This window comes from Miniopterus schreibersii (assembly GCF_964146895.1).
Source record: "Miniopterus schreibersii genome assembly, chromosome: 22".
NCBI lineage: Eukaryota > Metazoa > Chordata > Mammalia > Chiroptera > Miniopteridae > Miniopterus > Miniopterus schreibersii.
In genome coordinates this window covers 15,331,444-15,352,962 of record NC_138124.1, presented here as the reverse complement: position 1 = coordinate 15,352,962, position 21,519 = coordinate 15,331,444, and the positions used below count along the sequence as shown (strand labels likewise).

Below are 21,519 nucleotides of genomic sequence, written 5' to 3'. Positions count from 1 at the left end.
CAAACCTGAGTCAGATTTTGGAGGGTGAGGGCAGCAAAGTGGAGCTTGGTGCTTGCCTCTCTGTTGTCCTTTCTCTCGGGAGCTGGCACCAAGCCTGGCTGGAGCCCAGTTCCAATTCTGGCCTCAGAGCTCTTGCCTGGTGCTCCCCACTGGCTGGGGGAGGGTCCAGACTCTTACTGCACTAGTGGGTTCCTCAAAATCAGCGTGTTTTTCCCGGCCAGAGTGGCTCAGCAGTTGAGCATTGACCTAGGATCCAGGAGGTCACGGTTGGATTCCCGGTTAGGGCACAGGCCAGGGTTTCAGGCTCGATCCCCAGCGGGGAGCATGCAGGAGGCAGCCGATCAATGACTCTCTCATCATTGATGTTTCTCTCTCTCCCTCTCCCTTCCTCTCTCTGAAATCAATGAAAATATATTTTTAAAAAATCAGTGTGCATGTAGTCAAGCTAAACATGTGCCGCCTTGAACCCCACTTCTCCCCCTTTGGACCCTGCTGGACCCATGCCATTGGCTGGATGTCCTGCCTAAGGATAGCAACAACTGCACATGAGCCAGACCCTGTCATATGCCATCTGATGGCCTCGACAATCTGGAGGTGGGTGTTGGATACGAGAAGGTTCCCTCTTACAAGGTGACCAACTGGCCGAGTCCATGGCCTAGCTCGTGGCTTGGAAGGTCAAAGACCTCTGGCCCTGCTGAGGCCGTGTCCAGAGGCGACGATTGGGCTCAGAGGACCTGAACTGACCTGTCTTGGCCTGACTCGCGTGAAAGCCTTGTCACTGGTATGTCAACCAGGAGCTTAAAGATTTGTCTGCCATGGGGTCTTTTTTCCCACTGTCTTGGCCCACGTCAGGGTCAAGCACATGGGATGTACTTGGAGGCTGACTCACGCTGAGCATGAGCAAAGGGCAGGCAGGGCCACCTTGGGGACAGTTCACCCAGATTGGGATGAGTTGTCTCATGGTGATCCCAAGAGAGCACAGCTCTCCAGTGACTGCCGACCGCAGACAGGGCCCTACACCCTAAAGGGCGTCCTGGCCAGCACCAGCCCCGTAGCATCCCTCTCCTGTGAGCCAAGTCAGCCACACCCGTCGGGTTGGCAGTTCCTTTCCAGCTGGATACAAGAGCACAGGTACAATCCCAATCATGCCCAGTCCAGGATGACCTGAGTTTTTGGTGTCCCCATGCCTGTCGCCCATGCAGCAACCGAGATCTGGGGATAGCTCTTCTCAAATGTGTGTTGGTGTGTTTGTAATTTTTCTGTTTCAGGCTCTGAGTGGGCTCTTTGCTGCTATCTCTACCCATCCCTACCTGCAGGAATAGTCAATATCCATATTTTATGGGAGAAAAAAACCTGCTATTTGGAGACGGGAGTCCCTCTCTCAATCTCACGCTTCCGTGAGTGTCTCCTCAGTGGCCGTGACCAGGCAGACTCTTCCTCTGGCTTCTCATGGATTCCCTCGCTGGTGACTCACGGTCACCTGCCCCTCGGTCCCGAGCCTCCTCCCCAGGGGCCAGACACCAGCTCTGTGCAAAACCCACACTCCTGGGGTGGCTTTCTCCACACAGGCCCTTTGCATCGAGATCTCTGTCTGCTGAGCTCCACGTGGACTCACCTTTTCTGAGTGGCAGCCTCCAGTTTAAAAATATCAAAGTCCCAGAACTGCTCGTTCTCCATGGCCTGCGCAATCGGCGGCGGGACATCTTGCAGGGACATGGGCAGGATTAAACCGCTTGGAATTTGCTGAAGGGCTGGAGGGAGACGGAATTCGGAAAACGGTGTCACAGGCTTTCAGGTGTTAACTGTTTCTGAGAAAGGACAGTGCTGCTTCGGGAGACAGTGCTGCTTCGGGGGACAGTGCTATGATTCCGAGGTTTCGTCACATAGCAAGAAACCATCTGAAAAATTTAACTGGAAAACTAATCTTCATCACTTAAGCTTGACTCAAATGTTAATAGTGACCCAAAAAGTTAAAAGAGGAAAAACTTACCTTTTGTTGACAGAACATACTCATTCCCAGATTGTCTTCGAAAACCATCCTGATAAAAATCAAACAAACACGAAAAAGAGAGGTCGCTACTGTTCTTTACTTTTTAATTTTTTTAATTTACTTTATTGGTGAAAGGTTTACAGATGTCCCTCATTTCCTACCCTTTACGTATATATTCTTTCTGTTTCAATGGAGTATACGGCATTTCACATATTTTTTTTCCACACACCCCCCCATTTTCAAAATCTTTAAAGCAATTAAATTTTATTGAAATGAATTCCTCATAGAAGCCCTAAGCAAAAGCAGAGCCCTGGCTCAGCAGCTCAGCAGACTGTCTAGGATACGTGCCTCCCTCCTCTGCTCCGAGCTGAGGTCCCTGGGCGGAGGTGGCAGGTGGGTGACACTCTGGACTAGCCTGAGGTGCAGAGGGTGCCACATGGGCCAGCCTATGAACACATAACTGGAGGGCAAACAGGAGCAGCAGGCTCCAGCCAGCAGCCTGGTCGATACTCACAGATATCAGGCCCCCAACGAGGTCATTGGCGTGAGGATCATCATCTTTAGCACCGAACTGTGGTGAGTACAACTCGGTGGATCTTAGAATTTCCAGCACGCGGTCTAAGGCTTCTGTGACAGTCACGGAGCTGTTTTCCTGGGCAGCATTGATGATATTGATTACCTACAACGTGGAGGGGAAAGACTTGAGTTTCGTAACCTTAAAAATAATGGGACAGCAACCCAGAGAGCCGGGCTGGCAGTGGTGCTCAAGGCTAACTTAAGACCCGGTCACTGTTGCCCAGCTGGTGTGGCTCAGCGGTTGAGCATCAACCTGTGAGCCACGAGATCGCGGTTTGTTACCCTGTCAGGGCACATGCCTGGGTTTCGGGCTCGATCTCCAGCAGGGGGCGTGCGGGAGGCAGCCCATCAATGACTCTCTCATCATTGATGTTTCTCTCTCTCTCCCTCTCCCTGAAATCAATAAAGACATATTTAAAACCCGTGGTTACTGCTGCGGGTCTGTTTCCTCTCATCGGAAACAATTAACTGGGCTCCATGAAGACCGGCATGAACTCCTCACCTTGGTGATGGGCGTCTCGACAGTCAAAGAATGGATCCGGGCCATGGAGGAGTGTCGTCTCTGGCTGGCCACTGTGGGGAGGTCACAGGAGCAGAGATGAGGGCAGGCACAGCCTCAGGCGCCTGTCTTGAGCCAGGGCTCCACGTCCCCCTCTCCCCCGCCTCCAAGGCCACCATGTGCCCAGCTGCACAGTGAGGGGGCAGGTCCAGAGCTTTGAGGGTCGCTGAGCTTCCTTCCCATCCTAACAAGCCAACTCTGCTTCCTTCCTTCGGTTCTAGGCACGAGGAGGCACTTGCCCCCCAGACCGAACCGATTGATGTCAGAGAGAAAACAGGAGACGAGCCAGCACACCAAGGCCAAACAGCCTCTTTTTGTGTCTCTAATAATAAGGCTTTATGAGTCTCCAGCCTGCTGCTGTCCGGACGCAGGATCGCTCCGGAGGACAATGCCACACAGGCTCTTTGTGTCGGGTATGGCAGGAGCTATCCATACAGGTCACCATGAGCTGAAACACATGTGTTTCTGCTACAGTTTTCCAGGCAGCCTGCTTTCCACCGTTAGGCTTCATCAAGACTAATCAGGTAAATACCTTAACCGAGGAGAGCAGCAGCTCCTAGGCTCTAGAGTTTGTTTTTTTGTTGGTCCTGCAAGATGTGGCTCCCTTGGGTGGGGGTGGGGGTAGCCTGGGCAGGGCACAGGCAGGAAGAAATCGTCACATAGAGGTCTGTGTGTCTCCCTGAAAGCCCCACAGTCAGGCCAGATGCTCTTTACCAGAGACCTTAAACGGGTCACAGGATGTTCCACAGCCGGGAGTGGCAGCTTCACGTCACCAAACTGAGGCCCAGGGAGAAACACTGCGAGATGGACCGACTCCGGGGCTCTCAAGTGTTTTAAGTCCTGGCAACCAACAAAACTCAGTCTAATTTTGGTGACCAGCACATGGTTGGTGGCTAACTTTCCCAGCGTGTCATTAAACCAAAAAACAAGAACCGCTATTTTATCACTGCGTCTTAAAAGGACTTGTTCTCATTTTAAAAATATGACAGTGACATATCCTCACAAAAACCAAATCGTAGTGTAAATGCAATGAAGTTAGGGAGAGCAAACGTACCAAGATTGTCGTGACCATGTGTGTACAAAGTCCCAAAGGACCTGTGAGCCTCTGACAATCCCTGAGTAAGTGCATCGAGGTTACTCGGTGCAAGGTACAAGGTCAATACGCAAAAGCCAACCGTAATCTTGTTTGCTAGCAACAAACAACTGGAAATTGAAATAAACACACACTGTATGACAGCCCCAAAGAACATCAACATTTAGGAATAAATCTTATGAAAGATTTCAAGACGTATACACTGAAAAGGCAAAGCATTGCTGAGAGAAAACAGCACCTCCTGGTCTGAAAGACTCAGCATTACGGAGGTTTCAATTTTTCCCAAATCGATCTATAGATTCAAGACACTCCCAGACAGCCCAGCGGGCGTGGCTCAGAGGTTGAGCCTTGACCTAGGATCCAGGGGGTCACGGTTCCATGTCTGGTCCTGACACAGGCCCGGGTTGCAGGCTCCTTGATCCCCAGTAGGGGGCGCAGAGGAGGCAGCTGATCAATGACTGACTCATCATTGATGTTTCTCTCTCTCTCCCTCTCCCTTTCTTTGTCTGAAACCAATAAAGACAAATTTAAAGGAAAAAAAGACACTCCCAGATAAAGGTCAGGAGATGGTGTTTGTGTTGGGTGGGTGTGGGCGGGTGCTCATAAACTAACAAGCTGGTTCTAAATGTTACACAGAAATGCAAAGAGCCCAGAGTAACACCCAGGATGGTCCCGAAGAAGTTTTGGCCGCCAGATACCAAGGCTTCCTACGAGGCTGCTGTGATCGTCGACGGCCATGGTACGAGCACAGACTAACAGACAATGACAGAACAATCCAGAGACCGGCCACCCATTCACAGTCGCCTGGTATTAAGCACTGAAATAAGCGTGAGCTACACACGTATTTAAGGAAGGTTAATAAAAACAAGTGAGGTCGTTATTGTTTAACCAGCTTATTCCATCCAGCCCCGCGTCAAGGGGTGGCCGCAGCCTCCCCTGCCAGCTAAGACACAGGCAGAGCCCTTCCATCGCAGGGCCACCTGCATCCGCACCCGCACCCGCTCCGGCTGGGACAGTTCAGACACACGGATTTGCCTAACATGCATGTCTCTGGGAGGTGGGAGGAAACACAGGACCTGGAGAAAGCCCCCGCGGACAGGGAGGGCTGGCGCACTCCACGCAGAAGGTGACCCCCCCAGGAACTGTTTTTTACTTCCTGTCAACCTTGCACAGTGTTATCCCAGGACCTGCTGTATGTCGTTAAGAATTTCCAAATGCATCCCTCATACGGTCACAGCAGATAAACTGACATCTGCCGTTACACTGTAAGAAATCAACTATAGGACAGATAGGAAATTGTATTTTCTCTCCATCAGGAGGCTCAGAATGGAGCCCACTGGCAGGAGCAGAGGTCATGGAAAACGGGCCCAGGCTACCAGGAGGAGGCGGTCAGGGAGCGACCTGGGGATAGGAGGGGAGGCGGCGCCAGGTCTGCATGTGGTCAATGCCACGTGGTGATGTCCCCTCTGGTCTCCGGGACCTACCTTCACTTGCTCGAGAGGCAACACTCCTGACGTCTAGTGAGCTTTTTCTCTTGTCTTTATGTTTACCTGACTGATGATCTGTGGAAACAAATTATTAAATCAACTCATTGGAGGGGTGAAAAGCTACCAATTACCATTAGAAAAATGACCCATCTAAACTTTTTTAAAAAGCAAAAGTTAAGAATTGGAACACTATTTAAGTTGCAACAAGAAATCAACACAGCACACAGAGAAGGCAACAAAAATGAGGTCTTTAGGGAGGTGACTTTCTCAGAACATCCCACATGGTACAATCACAGACAAGTGCTTTCCAGGTTCCAGATCGTAATCAGAGTCCCAAGACGTGAAGTGAGAACTAGTTAGATAAGGCCCGGCCGGTGTGGCTCAGCGGTTGAGCATCAACTTATGAACCAGGAGGTCAGGGTTCGATTCCCGGTCAGGGCACATGCCCGGGGTGCAGGCTCCTTCATCCCCAGTAGGGGGCGAGCAGGAGGCAGCTGGTCAATGACTCATCATTGATGTTTCTATCTCTCTCTCTCCCTTACTCTCTCTGAAATCAATTAAAAAATGTATTTAAAAAAATAATAATAATATGGGGCACCATACCTGCGTGAGTGTCAGACCGAACACGTTCGGTTGTTTTCTCAGCCTAAAAATAAATTTTAAAAGCCGTGAGTTCTGATTGCCTGCAGACGTGGTGGGAGGAATCTCGCTGGGGTACAGCAGGCGCCCGAGGGTTCCCTCCCTTACCTACCTTATTGTTGCCATTGGACACTCTGATAATGGACACATAGTGTCTAATTTTTCTGCAAGGAGAAATCATTGCATTATTTCTCTCCCGGCTCTCCATGCTGATGGATACATAGCTAAGTACTTTTTACACCATGAAATGAGCATCTCCCTCCCACAAACACAAAGTGCCTTGAGAAAAGCACTTGTATGGCTTGTGGCCACGGCCACTAGTAAACAAGTATCGACAAACCATCCTTTGGTATCCATAGAAAGAAAGCTGAGTCTTCAGTAAAAACAACAAAATTCTTCCAAGTCGGCACAACATACAACCAGAAATACCCACAGCAGCACAATTCACAACAGCTAAGCCCTGGAAACAGCCCAAATGCCCACCAGTAGGTGAATGGATAAAAAGCTGTGGAGTACTATGCAGCCATGAAAAAAGAGGGTTCTCTTAACCTTTGGGCAGCATGGAGGGAACTAGAAAGTATTATGCTAAGTGTAATGAGCCAGTCAGAGAAAGACAAATACCACATGATCTCACTCATATGTGGAATGTAATAAACAAAATAAACTCATGAACAAAGTGGATCCAGAGACATAGAAGCATGGAACAGACTGAGCGATCTCAGAGGGAAGGTGAAGGGGCAGGGGGCAGGGAGAGATTAATCAAAGAACGTATATGTTTATAAGCATAACCCATTGAGAAAGACAGTAGTGTGGTGAAGGTCTGGGGGAGTGGATGCTGGGTGGAGGGGATCAATGGTGGGGAGGAAGGGACATCTGTAATATTTAGAAAAATAAAGATAAGTTAAAAAAAAAAATAAAGCCCAGCTGGTGTGGCTCAGCAGTTGAGCATCGACCTAGGATCCAGGAGTTCGAGGTTTGATTCCCGGTCAGGGTACATGCCCGGGTTGCGAGCTCGATCCCCAGCCCCAGTCAGGGTGTGTGCGGGAGGCAACCAGCGATGTCTCTCTCTCACGTCGATGTTTCTCTCTCTCTCTGTCTCCCTCCCTTCCACTCTCTCTGAAAAGCCATGAAAAAATATCCTCGGTGAGGCTTAAAAAATAATAATAATAATTTGACAGGTCTATGCAGCAATGTCACACAGGGTCAGGCTGCAGGCACGAGGAGGCCGCCCTGGAAGGCCATTCTTTGGGGACACCTGACCTATGACAAGTCCTTTCAAATTTCTGCACGCGGCTCTTCACTTCCTTAGCTGCTGAAAGCACATTTTACAATAAGCCAGACACAGTACGCTGATCAGGGCGCTTGTTTCTGCACTTACCCTCCCTGCCCGACGACAGGGATTATGTTCACATTTTGCTGTACGTTGTCTCCGTTCTTGGCATAGTAAACGCCTTTCCACTCCTACAAATGCAACGTAAGCATCGTCACGCTCTGTGCTCGAAACAGGAACCCAAGACCATTTTGCACTCCAGGTTCCGACTCACTGGCCATTGCTAAAGTAATGATCACAGAGCCCATCCCAACCACCCCTCCCTCCCCGCTACACACAATCCTGGGTAATCTGAGAATTTCCTTCTCTCCCTCCCAAGTCCACCTCCTCCCGGGACCGCGGACACAAGCCAGGCGACCACAGTCTACGTGGCCCTATGTTTCTGGTGGCACACGGGAGGGAGGCTTTTTTTTTTTAAATGCCGTATGAACAAATGAGGCTCCGAGAAACTGTTGGGCTCAGGTGGGTTCTGAGAATGTGTCACCTCATGGGCCGGCCTTTACCCGGGAACCATCTGCCCACATCCACCGCTCAGAAGATCAATTATTAGAAAGATCAACTCACTTATGACAGCGATGAAAACAATGGCTTTAAGTGTCAATTAAAGTCACTCTGATTACTGGCAAATCATACTATACACACACACACACACGCTTTCTCGGCCTCAGTTTTCTCATCTGCAAAATGGGCATGACAGGGAAAATACCACTATGCTTCTGCCCTGCTAGGAAGGGTAACGCTGAGCCTGCCTGGCACGGGCCACGCTCGGTGGGCGCCAAGTCTCCTCCCTTCCTTGCCTGTTACGGCAAAGCAAGAAAGGTGCTAACCTCTTACTTACCTTGCCCTTCTTGATGCATGAATTTATGGTATCGAGCAAATCAGCCTTTTTTTCATTTATAGGCATCTTTTCTAACTCCTTTCCTATTAATTCACCTGACTCGTAGCCCATTATTGTTTCGAATGCAGGATTGGCATACTGCGGGGAGAAGAAAAAAAAAAAAAAGCAGCATCGAGTGAATGAAAAGAAGTTTTGAGAAGAAGACTAGGAAAACCATTCCACCCAAGCCACCACCTCTCCCCTGTGACGCTCAGGAGCCTGGAGCTTCAGAAGCCGTAGGAACACAACCCCTGGAGAACCCTGGGGTCCAAAGGAGCCTCTGCCGCGGCGTCACCTGGCTGGGCCTCCTACACTGTCCTCTCGAGGCTCCAGGAAGTTAGCAGGTCCCTTCCCGGGGAACCGACAGACCCGGGGCTGCTTGGATCACAAGCAGGGGCGCAAAGCAGCAGGCTGGGGCCCGAATCAGCCAGCTTCTGCCCCCGCACGTCCCCTCTGCCCCTCCAGGCCTCAGACTGCACGTCTGTTTCATGGGGAGGAAACATCTCCCCTCTCGCGCGATGCAAATGAATAGTTGGAAAGCAGGCTGTGAGCTGGGAGGTGCTTGCAAATGTGAGGCTTTGTGGTTAAATTTCCAACAGGCCCAGAAGAGTAGGAGAAACTGTTTGGAAAAGCTGGGCATGTGCCAATAATAATAGTAATGATGATGGTGATGTGAGCGTGAGCACAAAATAATCGACGCTGTGTAGGGCCGATTTTCCCTGGTGAGCTCTCCAGTAAGCGCTCCACACGTGCAAACTCAGTTAGCCCTCGGAACATCCTTACCAAAGGTAGGTTGCTGGTCATGTTAACGTTTCTCTCATCTGTACAGATGGGAGACGAGATTCAGACAGAGTGACTTGCCCGAAGGTGCTCAGCTGGGCAGGGGCTGAGGCCTGTCTGACACCAAGCCTGGGCCCTCAACCACTGGCCCTGGGCCGCCACTCAGGGCACCAGCTCCTGACTGTCAGCGGCATCAACTCTTTACCAAGAAAGAGTCACATGTTGCCTGACCGGACGAGGCTCAGCGGTTGAGCAACAATCTAGGATCCAGAAGATCACGGTTCGATTCCCGGTCAGGGCACATGCCTGGGTTGCGGGCTCCTCAACCCCCAGCAGGGGGCGAGCAGGAGGCAGCCGATCCATGACTCTCTCTGATCATTGATGTTTCTCTCTCTCGCTCTCCCTCTCCTTTCCTCTCTCTGAGATCAATAAAGACATATTAATTTTTTTTAAAAAGATAGCCTGGGGTGCTCAGAGCTAAGTTGAAGTGCAGCTACCCGCAGACAAAAGGAACCTTCCCTGGCACGACTCCCTCTTTGGCTGTCGCTACACGGGCCAGCCCCACTGTCTCCAGTCACCAACAGATGCCCACTTTGCTAATAACGGGAAAGCTGTTGGGCAATCACTCGGTCATTTCTGAAATTTCAAGTAGTTTCTCCTAACTCTCTATAAGTGTAAACTACCTTCAAAGACAGTGAGAACTCAGACGCCTTACAGTCAGAGCCTTCTCCCTTGTGCTGTGTCCCTAACCCCTTACCCCGCCAATAATAAACCCTCCTCGGTAAAAGTCTCACCTTAAACAAACAGTAATTATTAGTACCTCTTTGTACCTACAGGGAACCTATTTTAAATGACATCTTTTATAGAATTGGTCCTGATAATCCTCTGTGGGAAAATTGGTCTCTCGAGCTTCAAAAAGAAATCGTAATGGAAGGGGTTCAATCCTAAAGACGAGAACAGAGCCAGAGACCTGGACGGACAAAGTCGCCAAGGTGACAAACCTGAATCAGGTGATCCTCACTTGTAATTTCGATGGCATCTTGGCTTTTCTCTAACGCGGTGAATACTGAGTTGCAGGCCCTTTATGGGTAGGGAGGGAGAAAGAGCACAGATTAGCGTAAAAACTACACACTCACTTAACTGTGTGTTTTGTCTGATTATAAAGTTAAATGATGCTAATTCAAACAAGAAGGGAGGGCCGCCTTGGCCAGAGTGGCTCAGCGATTGAGCGTTGACCTAGGATCCAGGAGGTCGTGGTTTGATTCCAGGTTGGGGGCACATGCCTGGGATGCAGGCTCCTCGATCCCCAGTAGGGGGCGAGCAGGAGGCAGCCGATCAATGACTCATCATTGATGTTTCTCTCTCTCCTCTTCTCCCTTCCTCTCTCTAAAATCAATAAAAAACCCCAATGTATTAATAAAAACTAAAAATAAAAAGCAGAAGACAGTGGCCTGAAGAGGAAGGTGAGTAGGCATAATCCACAGGTACTTACAAAGAAAAATGGCCAGGACTTGGGGTGTGATGGGAGTTAGGTAGCTGTGAGGGAGACACACATGGGGGGGCTCCCTTCCAGGGCCTCAGGGTGGGTGATGCTCGGTTCACCGAACTACGGTGTCCAGGAAGAAAAGTGGGAGGTTCCAGGTAGGTTGAGGGATGGAGGTGGGACAGTGACTGCAGTTTTGAACGTTAGATAGCTTTGCTATTGGCTGCTCGGGAGAACTGGGCTGTCTGTTAACCTCCCTGGTTAACTTTCTGGATCTTGATTGGACAAAAATCAGCTCTCCCATCACCTCCTGCTCCACAATCCTACTCCACTCAGACAGATTTTATTTTATTTTGTTTTTTAAAAAAATATGTTTTTATTGATTTCAGAGAGAGGAAGGGAGAGGGAGAGAGAGAGAAACATCAGTGATGAGAATCATTGCTCAGCTGCCTCCTGAACGCCCCCTGCTGGGGATCAAGGAGCCTGCAACCCGGGATGTGCCCTGACTGGGAATCGAACCTCGATCTCCTGGTTCATAGGTCAACGCTCAACCTCTGAGCCACACTGGCCAGGCTGGTGCCCCATCTTTAAATCTGAGTCTCCAGTGACTAACATGACCACTTACTTACATGCCCAGGCAGACTCCGAAAGTGTATGTGGAGAGCAGCCAGGAGGTAGGTTACCCCTAAAAGGCAGCCGTCCCCAACCAGGTCCTTGTTTGCAACCTCCCTGGATGGTGTGGGGGGCTATCCAAAGGCAGAATTACCTGAGTTTCAGCTGTGATCGCACCTCTCCAAACTCCAGCTGGAGCAGCTCTGTGTAACAGGCCAGGAGGCTTGGGTTTTCCACATACCTCTGCAAGCAGAAAGGGGGTTTTGTGGATAAACAAATGTGTACCGTTAAGTTATTATGTCTGTCAACAAAAATAATTGTTTTCAACAAACTTCTCAATTTGGTAACTGAAATCAGAGGATTTGGGTCGTGTGCATGTCACTAGCAGAGGCTAGATGTTAGAAAGAAGAAATTTACCAACTGAGGTCCTACATACACTGAGGTTTCCTGACTACCTCTACCTCAGGGCTATAAATTTAGGCTACAAATCCCCCAGGGGTCGGCCTTACACAGGTTCTCTCCACCACGATTCCCAAGGCAACCAGGGGACCAAGGCCTTCCACCTTTGGGCTCAGGAGAAGCCAACAGACTGGAGCTGGGGGTGGAGAGAAGGGAGCTGTGTCCGGGTGGCCTTATTTCCGGGATCCCTGAACGGACTTTAAGGTTCTAACAACACTCCCTGTGGTATAACTTTCAGTGAGTGTGCCACGAAAGATGATTTTAACAGGCATAGTTCTGTTGCTGTTAATCCTTACCTAAGGATTTTTACAGAGAGAGGGAAGTGGGGGGAGAGAGAGAGAGCCTGCAACCCAGGTACATGCTCTTGACTGGGAATCGCACCCACGACCCTTCGGTGCACAGGCTGCCACTCTAACCGCTGAGCCACACCGGCCAGGGCCACAGGCATCGTTTTGAGAGATTAAGCAAGCTAGGTGCTGTAGGTTATTCGACTGCCAGGTTATAAAGTTAAACGAAGACGGAGCACAGCAGCACGACACCACCACTTTTTTTTTCCCCCCCTTCAGATTAATTCAAAACCTTCGCAGGCTCCGAGCTGAGATAAGATCCCTTCTCACGCTGGATTATACTTGCGTGATAAATAAGGGGCGCATACCCTCGTAAAGCCAGCAGCGATGAGAGGTAAAATGGAGTTCTCGTCTCCATCCCGCCTTCAAAAGAACACAGCAAACGGTCAGAGACGATTAATATCGATTGCGCCTCGGCCCTTGACGCACTGATTTGCGGTAACAAGTCTAACTGTCCTAGAACGACTACTTTTAGCTGCATTAAAGTAATATACAAATCACAAGTATAAAATGAAAAACAGTTTCCCGTTTTAGTTTCACATGGGGCTTTCTGGCAGTATGTAGTCATCCTTGAATTATTACAAGTTACACTAACAGCCAGAATACAGGAATAACCACATTATCTAGGTAAACATCTGAATTGTTTCCCATTTTATATCACTGCCTGTTTGTTTAAAAAAAAAAAAAAAACATCCCGGAGGGAGGGGGAAACAGGTAAAGGGGTCAACAGGAGGAATTCAGAGTTTGGTGATGGGCAAGATGTGATTTCTAAAGCGAAAGGCAGCCCAAGGTCACAAACCCAAGCACGAGAGCAGAAACCCTCGCCTGGCCACGCAGTTCACTGGCAAAGCCAAAGAAAATAAGAAAAAAACTACAAAGAGGGGGGCAAACCGGGAAGGGCCACGCGGTGGCAGCCTGCAAGCTGCCACCCGGCCTCTGCTGAGAAGCACGCAGCACATTAATGCACACGTTTCAAAGTCAAAAAAAGAAGAAAAAGAAAGCTTACTTGCGTACCACACCAACGATAACTGTGTTTTCTGAGGCTTTGTATGATCGAATAGACCTATTAAGAAAAAAAAAAATAACAAAAAAACAAATTTTAAGATAAATTTAAAACATTTCTTTAAAAATTAAAAACCCTTAAACAGTTTTGGTAGAACAAGGAGAGCTGGGGGGGGGGGGGGATTCTCCTTCTTGGCGGCTTTGCCCTTTCTGTTCCCCCAGCTGCTGGCTTATCTATCATCTTAGCTTTGTTTTTTGGGGGGCTTTTTGGGTTTTTTTTTTGCAGAGAGAGGAAGGGAGAGGGAGAGAAACATCAACCATGAGAGTCATGGATCAGCTGCCTCCTGCTCGCCCCCTGCTGGGGATCAAGGAGCCTGCAACCCGGGCCTGTGCCCTGACTGGGAATCGAATTGCGGCCTCCTGGTTCACAGGTCGATGCTCAACCGCTGAGCCTCACTGGCCAGGTTTTTAACAAAGCAAAGCGAAACCAAGCAAGAAGTAAAGATCAGACCCAGGAATAATGCTGCTCTAATCGAAGGCCTTGCTTATTTTACGCACACGGAAGGCAACGTAATGGACGCTGAATTAAATTTAATGTATTTCTGGGCAGCAGCGGCGTTGTCACAAGTGCCAGGGACCACTGAGGCCCGCATGTCAGGCTCACCTGCATAGCAACTCTGCATCCAACTGTCGGGGGGACCTGTAGTCTATGATGATGATGTCGTGAAGTGTAGCCAGGAAACAGGCAAGCACAGCCTTTGCCTCCCTGGTAACCGTGTACTTGAACCCTGCCTTTTCGCACGCCTTACGGAACCCTTTACACTGGTTGTCGTCTTTGGTAAATACCAAAAGTACCTGAATCAAAAAAGCATAAACACTTAAAAAAAAAAAAAAAAGAGATGTTGGAATTTCATTTCTTAACATGCCACAGAAAACTCCCCAGTGTTTTGTTTTTAAAAAAAAAAAAAATTATCTTTATTGATTTCAGAGAGAGAAAGGGACAGGGAGAGAGAGAGAGAAACATCAATGATGAGAGTCATGGATTGGCCGCCTCCTGCTCGGCCCCTGCTGGGGATTGAGGAGCCTGCACCCCGGGCATGTGCCCTGACCAGGAATCGAACCGCGACCTCCTGGATCTCGGGTCTATGCTCAGCCGCTGAGCCAGGCTGGCCGGGCTCCCAAGTGTTTTGATGCGAGTACACAGATGTGAACATAATCTGCTGACATAAATCCTCATTCATGTAGCTCACAGACATTATCTCTCAGCTCCTGGAAACCAGTGCTAGTCTGTCTGCTCTGAGCCTGGGAGTCCAAGTACATGGGTCACAGACTTACTTCTTTTGCTAATAAACTGTGGGCACAACTTAACAAAGGGTTGATCAGGCTCTTGATCTTGACACCAAATCAATTAAACCGCACACACATTTACTTTAGTGCACAGTAAGTTCACTAGGGAAGTCCTTAGAAGGGAAACACTAATTTCAAGTGAAACTCCTAGGACACTTAATACTTTATATTATGTATGTAAATGTTTTGACTCAAGATTGTGTGAGCCTGGGCAGCGTGGCTCAGTGGTTAAGCATCGACCTAGGATACAGGAGGTCGTGGTTCTATTCCCGGTCAGGGCACATGCCTGGGGTGCAGGCTCCTTGATCCCCAGCAGGGGACGTGCAGGAGGCAGCCAATCAATCACTCTCATCATTGATGTTTCTCTCTCTCCCCACCTTCCTCTCTCTGAAATCAATACATTAAAAAAAAAAAAAAAAGAGCCTGAACTTCATTTAAAAAATAAAAGACTAATTTTAATGTATAACTGTAGGCCCTCTTCCTCCCTACCTCTTTAAAGGAGATCAACATGAGAAAACTACAGCATGGTTTATCATTACCTGGAGTTGATCTGGATGAAATCTCATGGGGCCAAATTGCACATCAGTGTCTCCTCCCTGTAAGAAAAAGATCTGCTTAAATATCTCTATATATGCAAGCCTGTTTAAAATTTTTTATCTAAGCAGGCCTACAGCTGAAAGTGCAATCTCTAGTCCAGAGAAAAAGTTACCTAGAGAGTACATGGTTATTAGACAGAGGAATCCCAGGGATCTCCTTATAACCCCAGGAAAGGTGGAGAGCAGGGAGGGGAAATGAAAGGAGTGGGATCTCAGCTTCTCTTTTCCTAGCTGCGTGTGACTTTAAGTGAGCTCCTCAGCCTCCCTTAGGTTCAGTCTCCCATTTGTTCCAAAGATCAAATGAGATTACGATATAAAGAGCCCCCAAAGATTAGACCCTGACGGCACATGGGTCCTCCACAGGCACGAGGTTTGCGGCCTCTGATGTAGGAGACTCATGACATTTGCTATGAAGAATCATATAGATTAAAAACATAGTCTTAGCCCGGCCGGCGTGGCTCAGTGGTTGAGCGTCGACCTAGGATCCAGGAGATGGGGGTTCAATTCCCGGTCAGGGCACATGATCCCCAGTAGGGGGCGTGCAGGAGGCAGCCGATTGATGACTCTCATCATTGATGTTTCTCTCTCTCCCTCCCTCTGAAATCAATAAAAATTAAAAAAATAAATAAATAAAAGAATTGTGAATTTTGCCTCAGTCTAATTTTAGCAGTATCATTTAAAAACATTACTGTTTTGGCCTGAATGCTTTATTTACTTAATGAGATTGCATTCGAACCTGACGTCCTGCCCACGGGGTATCTATATCCGGCTCTCAGGACCTCTGTGGAGCAGGGGCCCAGTCAAGTCTGACAACTACTTACCGCGGCACCTCTGCCCCCCAGAATAACCACCACCAGGAACCGTGATGACATCACGCAGGGAGCGGACGTCAGCGGTGGGCCCTCGGAGAATAAACAGTTTCCCAGTGGCTACGGGAATTCGTGTGCGTGTCCCCTCTTTGTGTATGGAAATCAGTATCAAACTGACACAGCCCTCTTAATAATATTTATTTTTTACACTAATATTTAGAAGGGAAAAGTCACTTTCCCATTAATTTTAATAAGGTAGCTTGGATTTAACCTCTCAGCTTCGAAAGCAACGGGTATTTTTAGGTAACAGGGAAACAGACTGTTCACGGGCCGACGCTGGTAGTTGTACAAGCTGTTGGGTTCAGTCTTTTGGATTTTTAAATATTTATGTATTTGTTAAGATTTCTTGTTATGGAAAGATTGTAAAATTAGGAGTATCACCTAAGGATGATGTCTGTTCGTATTTTAATATTTTAAAGCACTCCTCATAAACGTGGCTAGCAGGAACACGAACTAAGTTATTATTGGACGCTTTGGTGAAACACATGTCAGGTTTCTTTCTGTTCTCTTTTTCCCCTAAACGACCTAACATCCTTTAGACGTGATTCTAGAGGGCAAAGTTACTAGTTTATGGATCTTGATCATGGTAGGGGTGGGACAGGAAAGAGATGTATAATTCTTAGCCACCGTTTACCGCAGTACTAGTTTTATTGTTTATCTTCTTTACTGTCTGTCTCTCCCACTAGGATGTAAGTTCCATGGAGACAGGGACTTATCTGCTTTACACATTGCTATATTACCCAAAACAGAGCCTGGCACCTGGCGGGCATTCGTAAGATATTTTTTAAAATATATTTTTATTAATTTCAGAGAGAGGAGGGGAGAGGGAGAGAGAGAGAAACATCAATGGTGAGAGAGAGTCATCCATGGGCTGCCTCCTGCACGCCCCCTGCTGGGGATCATGTGCTCTGACCTCCCGGGAATCGAACCACAACCTCCTGGTTCATAGGTTGACACTCAATCGCTAAGCCACGCCGGCTGGGCTCATTTTAATTTTTTTAAATAGATCCCTTTGGCTACGTGTGGAGAAAGGACAGTGGGGGGGTGAGAAGAGAGGCCAGGATACCTGGAAGGAAGCTTCCAGGGAAGTCCAAGCGAGAGAGGGGAGCAGCTGGGCCTGGCAGTGTCCGTGGAGGTGAGGAGATGGATTTGGGGTGTGCTCCGGGGGCAGAGTGATTGAGACTTGCTCAAATCAGACCCCAGGTCTGACACTCTGGGGCGGAGGGAGATGAACGGGGGCATCCCGACAGCAGCCAGTGCGGGTGGGCCTGCTCCTTTCCAGATCCACTCACCAGATGGCGCCAAGACCTGCTCCGAGGCAAAGCTTCTGGCCGCCTTCCCTGGTCCTTCTGGAGCAGGCCCAGCGCTGCACACGCCCAGGCCCACTGCCCTACCTGTTTCCAGCTTTCCCTTCAGTCCGTTTAAACAGCAACTATTTACAAGGAGCCTTTTACCTGGGACCCTAACTGGACGACAAACTTGAGTCACGGGCTAGGGCAAAACCACCCCAGGTCTTTTTCCCCCGAAACCCACAGTGCTGGGCAAAAAGAGAAATGGTGTCTGGATCCGATGAGCTGTTCAAAGAGCAGCCTGAGGCTTACGACCAAGTCGAGACGGAGGCAGGGAGACTTCCCTCGCACCCCCCCGCGTGCCGGGCCTTCCCCCGTCACCAGCATCGCTCAGCAGGACAGTACATTTTTTCTTTAATTTTTCTTTTTTACATCCTGACAAATCGAAATCACTTTCAAATCCACATTTTACGTGAGGACTCGCTCTCGGTCTGGACAAATGTCAAACGAATGAGCACGTGTCCCTCCCTAGGTTGTCACGCAGAGTATTTTCGCCACCCTGAAGCTCCCCTGGAACTCATCCCTCCCCGGCCCCCACCCCTGGCAGCCACGGGTCCTTTTGCCGTCTCCACAGTTTTGCCTCTTGCGGAATGTCACAGAGCTGGAGCCCTTCGTTATTAATATGCATTTACGGTTCCTCAGCCAACGTCTCTCGTGGCAAAAGACCCTGGAGTGAGCGAAGGACTGGGCGAGCCGCAGAACCGGAGAGGGGTGTTTGCAGGACACGCAGGCGACCGAGGACGCAGATCCCTAACACATAAAAAGTGACACAGGCCACCCGACCGGGGACAGCCCGGCACAAGCAGATGACACCAACACCTAGGATCGGAGAAGGGCGTGACCCTCTGCATCGGAACCCAACAAGGAAAGAGAGTGAACCCGTCCACGACGTTTACGTTTTCACAGCCTTATAAGAAGGTTTTAAAAGCAGGGAATCGGAACAGGTAGTTTACGTTTTTACCAAACGTGTAAACCGACGTCGCCGGCTGAAGTCTCTTCTGCGGGGAGAGAGTTTTGAGGAAAACAGGGGAGACGGAGCATCGGCGCCTTCCCGGGGCGCGTCTACGGGGGGGGACACGAGTTACTGTCCACAGTGCAGAGCTTTGTTTCCATGGAGGTTACGACACCGCGGATCTCGGCCTTAAATTAGAATATTTCGATCTGAATGGAGAACCGATCTTTTTGTCTAAATGAATAGAGTATTCACTGTGAGAAAAGGCCCCGCACGTCTGCTGACGTCATTTCCTCTTTACATCCACACAAGCCCTAAGAAGGAATCCGTACCCCCCGAGTTTCGCAAGTGCCTGGACACACGCAGGGAGTGACCTATGTCTCTGCAGGCTGTACCAAGATACCCAACAGCGAACATTTGAAGATGCATTTGCGCTCGTTTCACGTCTGTTACAAACTCAAGCGATTCCCTTGGACTGACCGCCTGAGACAAAAGCCGGTCCTGTCGTTACCACCTGAATTCAACCCATAAGCTGCACACTGGGGGGTGGGAGCAGATGCACGAACCGGTTAATCCCATGCACAAAGACGCCAGAACCTTAAGTTTCGAAAGGAGTGAAACAGATGACCTGTAAATGCGGCAAAGCCCTTCGGGGGCTCCACACGGCCCCAGGTGAGGCCTGGGCTCTCCGGGTCGGCCTTCGAGGCTCCCCCTGCGCCCACGGCTGAGAACTCGTCGGCAGCCCGCGCCTCTCGCTACTGGGCCTGGCACACTCCTGCCCCCCGCTTTCGTCCGCCTGGATGAGGCGCCCGCCCAGGTGCTCCCAGCGGGTCCTGGGTTTCTCTGTTTCCCCCACCGAACTGAGCTCCTGAGTTCTACTCACTTGCATAATAAAATCGGAACCAACACCCCCCCCCCAAAAAAAAAGTCCAGTGCTTGGCAAAGGCTGAATGAACCCATTGCTGGGTAACTGACATCCCCAGCACTGCTCCGTGTTTCGACGAGACGCCGTCCTAAAGGAAACAGCTAAGGAACAACGGACAGTCCAAACCGTGAGAGAAGAGTGGACGCTGGCTGGGGGGCTCCCGGCCGGCTTCTCTGACACACCACTCTGTTCTTTTTCCCATTTCGCTGTGAAATCTTCCCAGGGGACCGGCCGGAGGCTCTCTCTCATTCTCAGAGGTCTCCAAGGAAGTGGCGCAATCTCTTAATTTTGTTACCGTCGAGCGTGACCTCCAACAACCCCGCACTCAGGCCGGGTTCTGCGCGATCAGATTCCCGTCCGTTGCTGCGTCGGGCACTCTGGCTGCCCCGGGGTCAACTGCGGTTCTCGACCGCGTTTTGCTTAGATATCATAGGATGGGCCTCCCCTGAAAAGTTACCTCTTGTTTAAATTATAACAAGGGAAAACCAAGGGGTGCCTGTAAATCAGCTTTTTCCCAGGCTTTTTTTTTTAATTTTTATTTTTATATTTTCCTCGCTCGAAACCGAGTGTTTTCTTGGAAATAAAGATCTAAATAAAGACACTGGATATGTTTGAATTTTGCAACAAACAATCCCCTAAACCAGAAGTCGCGCCCTTTAAAGGTTCCACATTCCAGTTCCCTTGTAAATCAAGAGAAAATGAGGGTTGCCCCCCTCCCCCCGGCTTTTAGAAACAAAACAAGCAGACCTGGGCTTCAGGGAGCACCCATTATTTATAGGGCACCCTCTGCGCGCTGGGCCCGTAATGACGGCTGGGGTTACGGAAATAAAAACACAAATTCTATCTTCTGGAAGCGAAATATCCAAGGATAGGAAAATATTAACAAATAATTACAACGCCTTGTGAATGTTTAACAACAAATGCTTGCACAGAGCGTGACTGAGAAGTGACTGATTAACTCTGCCGGGGCCGGGGGACGGGGGGGCGGGGGGACCGACAAGGTTTTCAGAAACGTGATGAAAAAGTGAGGTGCCTCTTGAAGGAAAGTCTTGGAGGAAATGCAGGAGGGCTCTGTCCGGCTAGAAGGGGGAGACGGGAGCCTTCTAGAAAAAGAGATTATTATGTGCAAAGGCAGGGACGGAACCATCCGGGACGCTGGGCGGGCCACAGCGGGTGGCTACCAGGGTTGAGGCCGGAGATTCCTAGATGAGGCTGCAGAGGCCGCTTCCCCCGGCCCCCCCCAGGCTGTCCTCCCTGGGGTCCTATCCCGGTCAGGAATGTCCTGCTTTTCCCCCTCAGGGCCTGTCCTATAATATTAGCATAACTAGTGACATTTAAAGAAAGAAAGCAATTGGGTTAAGCCCAATTAACCAATGAAGGTTAAGGTCTCTGGCCCCAGGCCTGCTGGGCACTCTCCACTCTCCATTCACCAGAAATGCTTCTTGCTCGACCCCCCACACCCTTTTTTTTTTTTTTTTTTTATAAAGAACCTGCTAATCCTTAACAGATTGATCCGAGTTTTATATTTAGATGAAAGTTATCCATTGACAGAAAAGTTTGAAACTGTTGAGACAGGCCTGACAGCATTGAAGGCGGGTAGAAGTTAACAGGCAGCCTTTAGACCGAAATGTGTTTTTTGTGGGTTGTTTTTTTTTTTTTTTTGAGGTTCACGGGCATCGTAAGTATCTGTTTTGGGAAATAGTTAACGCAGGGACACTGGGCCATCCTTAGGACGCTGGGACACCTTGAGACTCAGACCAGAACCCTGTGACCCACCTTTGCACTTCAGAGTTCGGCCTCAGGGAGTCTGAGCCTTTTTAAATTTCATTTCAATATATTTTTATTGATTTCAGAGAGAGGGAAGGAGAGGGGAGAGAGAGAGAAACATCAATGATGAGAGTCATTGGTTAGCTGCCTCCCACGCGCCCCCTGCTGGGGGTCGAGGAGCCTGCAACCCGGGCATGTGCCCTGACCGGGAATCGAACCCGTGACCTCCTGGTTCATACACAGGTCAATGCTCAACCGCTGAGCCATGCCGGCCGGGCTGTTCATGCATCTTTAATGTGTGGTGCACGCAGGTCATTAGTTTCTGCAAAACTGTGTCTGGGGCAATTGGTAAGCTAGTCACTGTTGAGGAGGGACTAACCACCACCACAGCGGCAGTCCCCTCTCCTCCGAGTCTTTCCCTTAGCATGTAAACGTGCTCATATATGTATATATAAATCCCATTTAACAGAATCTCCCTTT

The 21,519-nt window shown here is 49.5% G+C and overlaps 1 protein-coding gene across 1 annotated transcript in view; it reads right to left on the bottom strand.

Annotated features, from left to right (window-relative positions):
* PDE8A (phosphodiesterase 8A) overlaps nucleotides 1–21,519 on the bottom strand; it is a 37,817-nt gene that overhangs the window by 7,585 nt on the left and 8,713 nt on the right. The window contains exons 2-16 of the mRNA XM_081124474.1: nucleotides 15,121–15,177; nucleotides 13,899–14,089; nucleotides 13,239–13,295; nucleotides 12,541–12,595; nucleotides 11,581–11,669; nucleotides 10,333–10,411; nucleotides 8,513–8,650; nucleotides 7,723–7,805; nucleotides 6,457–6,508; nucleotides 6,309–6,351; nucleotides 5,703–5,780; nucleotides 3,069–3,139; nucleotides 2,505–2,669; nucleotides 1,991–2,039; nucleotides 1,616–1,751 (exon numbers count right to left, since the gene is read on the bottom strand). Coding sequence (XP_080980600.1) covers nucleotides 1,616–1,751; nucleotides 1,991–2,039; nucleotides 2,505–2,669; nucleotides 3,069–3,139; nucleotides 5,703–5,780; nucleotides 6,309–6,351; nucleotides 6,457–6,508; nucleotides 7,723–7,805; nucleotides 8,513–8,650; nucleotides 10,333–10,411; nucleotides 11,581–11,669; nucleotides 12,541–12,595; nucleotides 13,239–13,295; nucleotides 13,899–14,089; nucleotides 15,121–15,177 — 1,343 coding nt within the window. The remainder of the gene's footprint in view (nucleotides 1–1,615; nucleotides 1,752–1,990; nucleotides 2,040–2,504; nucleotides 2,670–3,068; nucleotides 3,140–5,702; nucleotides 5,781–6,308; nucleotides 6,352–6,456; nucleotides 6,509–7,722; nucleotides 7,806–8,512; nucleotides 8,651–10,332; nucleotides 10,412–11,580; nucleotides 11,670–12,540; nucleotides 12,596–13,238; nucleotides 13,296–13,898; nucleotides 14,090–15,120; nucleotides 15,178–21,519) is intronic.